The 12359-nt window shown below is 42.2% G+C and overlaps 1 protein-coding gene across 1 annotated transcript in view; it reads right to left on the bottom strand.

Moving 5' to 3' along the window:
• Window positions 1-12359, bottom strand: part of NME9 (NME/NM23 family member 9) — a 703404-nt gene that overhangs the window by 373453 nt on the left and 317592 nt on the right. Inside the window, exons 9-10 of the mRNA XM_086955486.1 lie at window positions 8496-8578; window positions 5179-5271 (exon numbers count right to left, since the gene is read on the bottom strand). Coding sequence (XP_086811612.1) covers window positions 5179-5271; window positions 8496-8578 — 176 coding nt within the window. The remainder of the gene's footprint in view (window positions 1-5178; window positions 5272-8495; window positions 8579-12359) is intronic.

The following is a 12359-nucleotide window of genomic DNA, read 5'->3' as shown; positions in this document are numbered from 1 at the left end:
CTCAAAGCCACATACACTCCAAATACCACTCAGTGCCACATAATTACACGCCACATAATTACACTGCACTCAATGCAACATACACTCCAAAAAACACTCAGTGCCACATAATTACATGCCACATAATTACACTGCACTAAATGCAACATACACTCCAAGTACCAGTCAGTGCTACATAATGCCACTGCACTCAATGGAACATACACTCCAAGTACCACTCAGTGCCACATAATTACATGCCACATAATTACACTGCACTCAATGCAACATACACTCCAAATACCACTCAGTGCCACATAATTACTCGCCAGATAATTACTTAGCACTCAATGCAACATACACTCCAAATCCCACTCAGTGCCACATAATTACACAGCACTCAATGCAACATACACTCAGTGCCACATATTTATATGCTACGTAATTACACTGCACTCAATGCAACATACACTCCAAATACCACTCAGTGCCACATAATTCTACTGAATACAACATACACTCCACTGAATACAACATACACTCCCCACATTACCACTCAGTGCCACATAATTACACTCTTCTCAATGCAATGTAAATACACTCCACATAATACCACTCAGTGCCTTATAATTACACACCTCATACTTACACTCTACTCAATGCAACATAGAGACACTTTATCTATCTGTCTATCTATCTATGGCCCTCACTATATCTGTCTATCTATCTCCATCACTCTATCTATCTATCGATCGTCCTCACTCTATCTATCGCCCTCCCTCTATCTATCTATCGCCCTCACTCGATCTAACTATCGCATCACCACAGCATCACTCAGCACCACCACAGCATCACTCAGGGGAACCACGACATCACTATGCGCTACCACAGCATCATTGTACACCACAGCATCATTCATCGCCACCACAACATCTTTCTGCGCCACAGCATCAATCTGTTTAACCATTCATCAACAACTGGTTCAAATATGTTCTCTCAATGTTTCAAGCTTTACTACAAATGTCACAAAAAGATGTTAATATTTCACTTCTGTTCTTGGATTTTCGCAACAATAAAATACAATGAACATAATCTTCACAAAAGTTATTTTACAAAAGCTATTGCCATTATAAATTACAATAACTTTTATTTAAGTATTAATTATTAAAAAAAATAAAAGCCATTTTTATTTGTAATATCAATACATCTAAGTCACGTAAATACAACACATATTGCATTACAAATGATATAGGTGTCACATTTGCGAAAGGTAAAACTATTGGCATTGTAAATGACAAAGCTAATAATTTCGCTATTTTAAAAACCAACCCATGAATAAAAGATTTGTCATTTACAATACCAATAGCTCAAACTTTCCTAATGCGAGACCTATTGCATTGCAAATGCTTGTTTTAACGCTGTGCACTGGGACTCTGCTAACCAGACTGCAGTGCATGAGCTCTGAACCATATAACATAACAAAATTGGCAATACTCTTGATTAGCATATTTAAGTGCTCCAAGGAACTGTAAGTTAAATGTCACTAGAGGACTGCAGCATCCGTTGTGCCACTGACTACAGTGACAGTGTGAACACAGCTACCTGTCTACCATTGTAGCGTGGCTCTGCAGTTTTAAAACTGCAAATTCGGCCTGCCAAAATAACTGCTTTTGAGAGGCCCAAACCTTCATTTTAAATATTAAGAAGTCACCCTCAAATTGGCTTTACTGCCCATAAGGTATGGTGTGTGCTATTTAAAAGTAAGGCATTTAAAGGTTAAATGTTAAAAGTGTCCTGGCAGTGTAAAGGCCCCTAAAGTTATTTTAACTGTAACAGGGTTGGCTGTTCCATAGGAAAGCATTGGAATACAACGTTACATTTAATATTGTTACCTACAGCTAGGATAAATTTCATTCTTTGACTTTTTGAAATATTTATTAGACGCCCAATTCACTAATGAAGTCAGATTTACAATGAATATTTTACAGAAGGTATTTTTAGAAAGTCGAAATTTACCTTTTCACTTCTTGATGCCTCTGTAGGCCCATTTACATGCGCTTCAACTGTCCCCCAGGAGTTGAACAGCACACTTGATAAGAAATTAAATTGCTTCTAGCACTGAGGCAAAAGCTTTGAGTATGAAGAGGTGTTCTCTACCTCAGGAACGATGACGATCTGGGCTGTGCCCAGGAACTTTATTAACTTCAAAGAGGCCCACTCTATCACCGGCAAATGTTAGCTGACACCTGATCAAGGCTCTTCTTTGTTCGAGCAGGCATCAATTCCAGTGGGAGAGGGGGTGCTATCACAATTGATTTGAAATGACCACAGAAGAGGAGTTGCTCCTTTCCCAGACCACACCTCTGGGATGGACACATAGGTCCTGCACAAGGGGAGGGGATTTTCACTATCTTGGATTTAGGCAGAGAAGGGGCACTGTGTTATTGTTTGTAGAAGGGCACAAAGGAACTGATGCAAAAGTTGGTAAGATAACCCTGGGATCTTTCTCACACTTGGGTAGGGAGGGGCCATGAGTCAGCCCCACCCACAGGCTAGTGCCATGCATAAATCGGGCATCCCCAGGGTTCCTTTTCAAATCACTACTTGACTGTGAACGCCATAAGAAGGGCTACACCTGCTGCTAAGTAACCTGAAAGTGTGGACCCACTCCTACTTGTACCCAGGACAATGAAGTGGACTCCAGGGGTCAGTTGGCTAACCTCATGTTAGGCTACAAGGACACAACAAGCTGCATGAAGTCCCTTTATCTGAAGAGCCTTGCTAACCAGTTCCAACTGGACATATCCTGAGGACTCCTAGTGGCTTCTGCTGGGTGAGTCTTGACCTCTCCAGGTGCTCTTCCTGAGGTCCTAGGCCCCTTGACTGTGGCAACGTGTACTCCTCCTAACATTATAAAAACATTGGTACTTCAAGATTCAAGTTGATTTCGCTTTGAGTTTTTCTGCAGCAGCAAATCCATTTCAGCAGGATGTCACAGAGTGGATATATGGCCTCTTGGAGCCCTGTTTTGTCACAGTATGACGCCTTGGCCCGAAGGAGTAATCCAGTTTCCAAAAAAGTGACTGAGACTAAGTCTGAAAATAGAAATCTTCCCCAGGGGCAGAAAAGGTATCTGGTAATTGAGGGACCTTTCTTAGGTATGAATTTTGAATTTGTCCATCTTGGAACTTTTTCACAAATGTCAACAGATTCGCGGAACCTTGTCCAATGGCCATCCGGACTCTTGGAGCCCTTCTTAAACACAGCCTGTTGGCTTGCTCCTTTGAGGATTTTTTAGGTTCATTTCAGAGACTAGGGGCCTGATTTAATGTTTGACAGTAAAGATACTCCGTCACAATGAAGTATTCATACTGCCAAGAATGTGGTGTACCGGTTTTATTTGGATGCGGTCGGGCCATAGATTTAATCAAGGTGCAGTGTAGACTACTCTATCTCCATTGTGTTTAAGCCCCTCTGACAGCACTGCAGAGTAAAGGCTGTCGAAGGCAGACCTTTAATTTCACCCACCTAATTCAGATGGGTGGAATTAGAGGTCAGTTTTCACTGTCCGTCACTGCTAGGAACACCCTGGCAGAAGGAGCAGTGAAAACTGCTAAATGCTCGCCTTGACATTGGAGAGGGTTCCCATGTTGAGGGGAGCATTTTATTTTTTATTTTCTAAAAGAAATTTCCATTTTGGGATCTTATTTTAGAAAATTCACAAGAAAAGAGTTTGGTTGACGGAGCCGTGCACCAAACATCACAAAATACTGATGAGATGAACCTTGATGGCAGTTCCCTTACCTGCTTGACGGTCATTTCTCAATTTGGAGGGGGTACCCTCATCAGGATGAATGAGTAATTTACTTTGTCACCCTGGCGGAGAAACAGGCCATCCACCAACTTTTAAATTAGGCCCTACATCAGAAGTTAACATTTCAAAACTGGTTTCTGTATTCAACCAAAGCTCCATTGCAGTTGGCCACAAGTTGACCCCAAGTCTCGGTCAAGCGCAACTAGAAGACTGTAGTTGACGATTAATGCTTTTTAACGCTATTTCTGTTTAAAACTTAAAAAATTCATATCTACCGTTCCCTTTATTGGATTTTTGTTGTGTTAGTGTTATTTTGGGGAAACAACCTTTACAACGCAACCATTACATCGCACTACACTTACAACGCAGACATTACATCGCAACATCCTTTACAAAGCATGACACTACGACGCAGGCATTGCAACGCATACCATTACAACGCATGAAACTACATTGCATGTCACTACAACGCAGGCATTACAACGCATACCATTACAACGCATACCATTGGAGTTAGAATAGTAATTTTTAACCCCTACACTATCCAACACTTACCCTACTGTTGCACCCCTGGAGTTAGAATAGTCATTTTTACCCATACACTATCCAACACTTACCCTACTGTTGCACCCCCTGGAGTTAGAATAGTAATTTAAGCCCTATACTATCCAATACTTACCTTAAATGCAATGTAATGGTATGTGGTGTAATGGCATGCAGTGTAAAGGTAGTATGCGATGTAATGGAATGCGTTGTAAAGGTAGTTGTTTTAAATGTGATGTAGTGTCATGTGATGTAATGGAATGCGTTGTAGTGGATGTTGCGATGTAAAAACTGCGCTGTAAGTGCATGCGTTGTAACGTCATTAATTTGTTATTTTGACCATTAAATTATTTTCTTTTTATAAATTAGAGTGAGATTTGTATTGTGTTGTGTTCTTGACATTTGTACTGTTTTGTCACTTCTAAATGCTTTACACATTTTCTCAAATTAAGTCTTTCTGCTCTGTGACATAGTTACTAAGTGTTGAGCTCAGAAATAAATTACTGAAAACCTTCATTGGATCTAACAAGAATAGTGACATCATAACTTGTACTGGACTACCATTCACCATAACAAATTACCCACTTTCTCACAGTGACATTTTGGCGTAGTATCCCACCCTCTAACTCTGAATGGGGCCTTAAGTATTTTTGTTGAGTGGTAGGAGCATTCACATGATTATCAGGAATTTTCATTGTGCCTCAAGACCCTTTTGAAAAAAATTGACATGCTATTGTCTGTGCTTTTCATGTGGAATGTGTTTCTTTTCCAACTGGCTTAATAGAATTTAAAAAAAGACAAATAATGGCATCCCACTGCCAATCTTGACAATCTGCACTTACTTCTCCAGCTCTGTGATGATAGAAATCTCTAGCTTCCGATTCTGTCATTGTACGTTCTTCATTGGCCAGGATCTCAAATCCCGCCTCCTGGATCTGAAAAAGAATACATTTTGAATCAGATTTATATCAAACCAAACTAAGAGGTGAGCCCAGGCAAGGCTGAAAGGAGCTACGTGCTACTGCCTTCTCCTGCAGCAAGAGAAGCTGTCTATGGGAAACATATCGTAACTTGTGCTATGTAAATAAAATTGGCTAGTGAGTTTTTTTGCAGTTTTGTAAGGCAGAATGTAACTTTGTAGTGCTTAATGTAACAAGTATGCTAATATACTGCAAAAAAAGAAAGACTGAGCCAACCCCACCATGAATGAAACCTGCATCCTTCTGTTACATGCTTCCAGCTAGGTGCTTTCAGAGTTGTCCTTCATCTGGCAGGAGTTTTTTTATTGTCTGTTTAGCGCTAAGACAACTTCGGGCAATTGTGTGCTCTATAAAACTATTTAATTCATTCATCAGTGAATATTCGACATGTAGACCGATCCTCACATTCGTGCAATCGGGAGCCAAGCAGATGATATGAGGAAATTAAGGTTATATACCTGGGCTGAAATGTTCACGCATGGAAAGACATAGGTCGAAAACTATGAGCCTTATGCCGTAGGGCAGACTTACGTACACCCGACACCGTTGCGGAAAAGGAACTGCCTGATCTTAGAGGCCTATTAGGATGGCGGACGGACCTGCGTCCGTCCGCCACCCCCGAGGTGGAGGGACCGTCCGCAGGGGCAGTGGCGGTCCCTCCATACCAATTAGGATGTGACCGCCACCCTGGCGGTCACATCCCGTATCTTTAACCTTGCGGCGGGTGCTGCTTGAAGCAGCACCCGCTGCAAGGTTAAAAATGCATGCTTTGCATTTACATGCACAAAGGGGCAAGCACCGCGCGGTGCCTGCTACTTTTGCATGTAAATGCAGGGTGGTACCATAGGTACCCCCCATGTGCACCCCACACCCCCGACACCTTGGGGGCCCGCAAGGGCCCCCCAGAGGCTATTCTCCACATGCTTTTCCACGGCGGAAAATCTGCTGCGGAAAAGCATGTTTGCATACCCATCGTAATTTGGCTGGCGGTGTCTTGCAGACACCGCCACCAAATTGTGGCCAACACCCGCGGATCAGCGGCGGATGGACCTGCCGTCCGCTGCTGCTCCCACAGCTATCATAATCTGGCGGTTGGTGTTTTGCAGGTCCGCAGCGGTGAATCCGCATCCTCCGGGCTGGCAGTTGCTTCCACCGGCCGGTAGGATGCGGATTCACCGCAATCATAATCGACCCCTGAGGTCGGCAGTTCCAACAGCACTATTACCATGCGCACCCCCATAGGGTGGTCGCAAGCCTCCATTTGTCAATGGAAGCTTGTGTGGTGGGCGGAAGAGGCCCGCAGCACAAGCTTCCATTGACAAATGGAGACTTTGAAACATTCCTGCACCGTGCGGCAGGCACCAGTTATGGTGCCTGCCACACGGTGCAGCAATGTTTATGGGGGCACCATAGGTCCCCCTAGGCCCTTCAGCAGAGGCCATAGAGGGTTGGGGGCCCTGCTCGTGGCCCCCAAAGACACTTTCCAACAGCCGTTCCATGTCGGAAATTCCCACATGGAACTGCTGTCGGAAAGTGCCATCATAATCCCGACGACGGAGTCGAAGCTGGCTCTGTCGTCACTGTGGATTAAAAATGGCTTCTGTCGCACAGACGGGGAAAGAACCGCTGGCGGTCCCTCTGCCCGATGCCTCCGCCCGCCGCATCATAATGCAGCGGGCGGACAGCTGTGTGAGATGTTCGTGGGTCTGACACCAACGTGGCATAGGTGTCGGACCCCCAGCCGTAAATTTTTTATGCAAATTGATCAGTTATGTCCTCTTCCATTAATGGCCTTATTTTAATTAACTTGTTTTTTCTGACTGGCAAGGCGGGGGTGTGGCCACATCTTTTGTTTTCTCCCTGCGCTAAATTTGCTTCCCCATTTTGAGTTTCACATGCAGGAATAAGAAATAATCTACAGGTGCTTTGCTCAATAGTGCCTAATTACACCATTACCAACATGTAAAAGTCATAATGAAGAGGAAATATTATTCAGGGCTATCCCCGGAGAAATGTTCGTAAAGATAATATTGAAGATTCAAGCAAAATTTCCTCAGCCCTCTGAATCCAAAATGGGGTACAGACACGTGTTTGCTCTGATTTTCGAGGGTGATAATTAGAGCCTAATTTCTGACCAGACCTTGCTTGCCATTTTTCTAACAGTTCCGAATATTGTGAGTCTGCACTTATCCTACAGACACATTCCTCACAATCCTACAGTTTCAACTATTGCTGGTTGTGCTGGAATACCTGGGAATGATTCCAAAGTGGTGGATCAGCAAATGCAAGTAGGAGATGATCCATACCATAGACTGATTTGGTGTTAGGACATGTGAAAAGAGATGTGGTCAGCAGACTTCAGGCTGGAAGGTCAAAGAAACAGGAACAAAAAGGTAGTTGTGCACAATTTTTAGTCTCTTAGAAATGTCAATGTTCCCCTAAGATGGCACTGGAAATCGTTGTACTTATCCACGTGAGGTGATTTCCGAGACCTGAGGACCACACATAGCTCTGCATATAACCCACCTATCCATAGTAAACTTTAAACAAGGACCAGCCCATGTTAACTTTATGAGTAGTACAATGACAACGATGAATTAGTCCCCATTGAATTACTCTAAGAATGACAGTTGTGCTGTAGGAATTATGTATTATGTTGGCAAGTTACTACGTATAGGCAGAAGAGAGCTAATGTCACACCATGGAAGAATAGGTCAGCGTAGCAGTAGACTTATCTGAGTTTTCTGTCAGCATGGAGTGCAGACTCCGAGGGTGGCTGCAGGGTAGTCACAAGTGGAGTAAGCTCATCAAAGGCTAGTCAAGGTTTAGAAAATATTTGTAATAAGACAGTAGAGACCGAACAGTATCACACAAAAAAAGGGAACATGGCTGAAAACTAAACAGGCCTCTTTGTAACTGTGGATGCCCTGCTTAGTCCACTTTATGCAGAACAGGAATATAGCCAATGGAGACATGTAATAAAGGATATGAGTGATGCAGCTCTTCTACCAGCTGGATTAAATCATGAAGCAAGTATAGACTCGGCGTGGTGATGGCGATACTAGTCACCTTCCATCACTTTCGTGGGAGTGATACTCACACACCCTGAACAATAGCTGTGTTGGAAACATCTGAGTCCAGACAATCAAAAAGTGATAGCAGCTACTGAGGCCACTTACTTTCATAATAATCTCATCTGCTTTTCCGTGAGCAACAGCATCAGGTTTGATGATCGCGACCGTGCACGATTTGCCAGGTGGAACTACATAAAAAAAACACAAGAAAAACACAAGACCCAACAGTTAAGGCTATAATTGCTTTTCAGACACCAGAAACAAGCAGGAGACTAAACAGTGTTGATGTTTTTACTGTTTTAGTCTCCTGTCATTTAATTTCCCATCGAAAATATTATGAAATGTAAGCACAGACAGCTTCTTCAGATGGAAATAATATTGAGGACAAAAGATTACAAACAACCCATTACTTTCAGGTAGTCCATTAGATGGTATAATTGAGCATAACGACGACTCTTAACTACCAGCTGCCACACTCACGGGCCCGAGGTGAAGGCAGGGTCCCTTTAAGAGAGGTTTGGTGAATTACTGCAGCAAAGGTAAATAATGCTCAATTTTATTTGGATGAGCTACTGCATTACTGAGAGCACGCCATATTTCAAACATCTCTAGAATATAGATTGTGCATTAACCTGTTTCTTAAGATTCGTAAAACAACACGTTTTCTCTCCTTGAAAATATGTCTAAAATGCAAATGCTCCAAAGCACTTTGAGAATCTTTACAGGAGTGGAAGACATTATTCATGGAAGGATGCAGCTTTTTCATGCCTGTGTTATTTCAACGGGTGTCAGAACAGGGTATAGTTTTTGGTGGGCTTACAGGGAGGCGCTTCTAAACACCACGAGCTGGAAAATTATATATATATATATATATATATATATATATATATATATATATATATATATATATATATATATATATGTCATGAGTGATTCACTGACCATGTCATGAGTGATGTAATATGTGACGTCATCAGCAGTGCATTGCGGGCGCGTGAGTTATAGTTAGCTGAACTAACTATAACGGGGGAATTTCAATGGTTTTGCATGAGTGAAATGTCCAGCTAACTATAACATGTGTGAAACCTATGGTTTTTTCAGTGAATTTCTAAAGTTTTTTAAATGCTAATTCCTAACTATAACGTGGCTGAAACCTATGTTTTTTTCAGTGAATTTCTAAGGTTTTTTAAATGCTAATTCCTAACTATAACATGGCTGAAACCTATGGCTTTTTCAGTGAAAAAAAAAGAAAGAAACAAAAAAAGATATATATATATATATATGTGTACATACACACGCACACATATGTAGCAGTGCCTTAGGAATTTCTTAGAAGTCCGTCTTGGCTCACAGCATCCACTGCCCCTTCCAGAGATCCAGAATGCCAGTGCCAGCACCACCTATATCAGTGAGCAGAACTGGCATCAGCATTCTGATATTCAACAGCCCGTTGTTAGGGTAGTGGTTGGAGACATACAACTAATATTGTTGTTTTGTATTCATATGGCATCACTCTAAGCTAGAGGTCATCAAACTTTTTTGCTCTGAGCCCCGCACAAGCAAAATGTTTTGATGTCGGCCCCCTACGAAACTTTAAGGCAACGATTGGTGGAGAGGGAGGGACATGGCTGTGTGCAAGTGATGGGGCTTGTGAGATGATTGAAGAGTACTTTTTCTATAGTTCATAAACCACACTAACTATGCATCAAACAAAAACATGTATGGTCCCAAAAATACTGCTCCTCATAATTGGGGTGTTGTAAGCCCCTCAAACTCTTAGACTCCAATGAAACTACACCTGCTGCATTATTTCCCGAAGAGGGCACATTGTTCTGCAATGGCAAAACGTTTTAGCGACACAATGTGTTTACAAACTGCAAATCCAAATATGTTATATACGCCATAAAATGTCCGTGCCAGTTAATCTACATCGGCAAAACTACGCAGGAAGTGCGACAAAGGATCATCCAACATCGATCCAGGATAAAGAATAAGGTTTTATCTGCCCCCCTTGTACCACATTTTTTGGAACAGAAGCATGGCCCCAATGAATTTAAATGGACTGTTCTGTCATCCATTAAAATCGCCCCTGGATTAGGAGGGGATCCAGACCTGCAACTATCACGCAGGGAGGCGTTTTTAATTCTGAAAATCAACTGTCCGAGCTGAGTAATCTAAGCTAGTAGCAGTGCCTACATCCGAAAGTTGGATTGCACAAGAAGCTGTGTTTTCCATGGACTACAATGAACACTACATTAACCAGGTGCCCCGGAAAAAGAAAAAAACGCTGCAAAATCCACCCGAGTTGTTGCTTTAAACCCCGCCGAGCCCGGCCTCCAGTGCTGACGTCAGACGCCGAAGTCAGGAGTGGAGAGAGAGACGGAGTGAAGGAATCAAAGCGGATGTGAGTGCCAGAAGTATACGAGCAAAAAGTGGGGATCCGAGACGCTTTACAGCGAGTTAGCATTAATGTGCGGCTTATTTTTTACCAACAGCCTCGCAGAAAATCTTTTGCTGCCAAGTGTGAAAAATCGCGTCCCTCCCAGTTTACGAGGTAGGTGCAAAGGTTGCCCTAAGTTAAAACGTGCATGAGCCAGACACTGCAAACAGACAACTCAAACTACGTTTTACTCCTCCCACAGCAAACAGTGCCGGGCACTTCTATAACAAGCAAGGAATCATTTGTAAAGAACCCCACCTTGAGGTAGGAATGCCAAACACGCGCAGTCACTCAGTTTGTATCAAGACTTTCTCTTGAAAACATTGTAGCGAATGTAGGTGGTCCTGACACATTATATTATTTTGTACACCTGCTGATATACAATATCATAGTGCCCTCGGAAAAGAACATTGTTGCCCTGCAAAAGCGACATTTCAGGTATCCCCAGATCGGATTGAGTTAATTATAAGTATAGAAGGGATCAGCTGTTATTACACTATCTATTTTGTCTATTACACTTTACAGTACAGGACAGTCTCCAGTCCAGGTACTGAGGAGAACCCCTCACTAACACGTGGGTTCGAAACGCGTTGACACATTACTGGAACAAGATTCAGGAAGGGCATGTCAGGACTTTAATTGTGGATAAAATTCTACCTGTTTTTTTACCCTAGAACTTGCCAATGTTCCAGTATAAACAAGCAAGCAGGCTAGCAAAAATACTCAGTGCCTCTTGTTTGTCTGTAGGTTGCATATCAGGACTGGTGCCTCAAACATTTATTGACAATAGGCATTTTTGTCTGTGTTTTTTGTATATATTGTGTAAATGTAAATATGTTTCATTCACAGTGATTGTCCAATTTATGTTGTGAAAAGTGTAACTTTATGTGAATTTTTGCTACTGAAATAGTATCGTTCTCTAGACATATATGAATGAATTCTGTGAAAAACGAAAAAATGAGTAAAAAATACTAAATGAAAAGTATGTCCGCTTAGATCAATTGGGTAAGTGGTACCAGACTTTGTCGTTATAATCAATCTACCTGGCCAATATTTTTTGTTGTTTCAATTTGAGTGGTCTAGGCCAGATAGTATACAGACCCAAGCCTTCTTTGTTATCCTTGTTAGTAGTGCGAGCAGTAGCTCGCAAGGCTTTTTTCTGGTGACTAACTAAAACCCAGAAGTGTGCAACATTCATTGTAGTAGGGGGAGCTGCTCCCCTGATAAAGATACATTAGATACATGAGAAAGATACATTATCCTTTAGTGAGGATCACATACAAAAATTGATAGCTGATTCCACACTCTTTCCCTCCATTAACCTGAGTAGCTCGGCAAAACAACAAAATATCTGCGACAAACTTATCAGACTCCAGAAGAAAAACGTCAGGACCGAACTACATGGCCACTTTCTCTTAGCAAATCTTAGGGCAGGTGTTATCACTGGGGCTTACAGGTGAAAAATGTACCAGTGATTTTTACCGATGACCCGGTGTACAGGAAGGGGTTTAGTTGTATAAGTACTAAGT

This window comes from Lissotriton vulgaris, chromosome 2_1, assembly GCF_964263255.1.
Source record: "Lissotriton vulgaris chromosome 2_1, aLisVul1.2, whole genome shotgun sequence".
Classification (NCBI taxonomy): domain Eukaryota; kingdom Metazoa; phylum Chordata; class Amphibia; order Caudata; family Salamandridae; genus Lissotriton; species Lissotriton vulgaris.
This window is presented reverse-complemented; position numbering and strand designations above follow the sequence as displayed.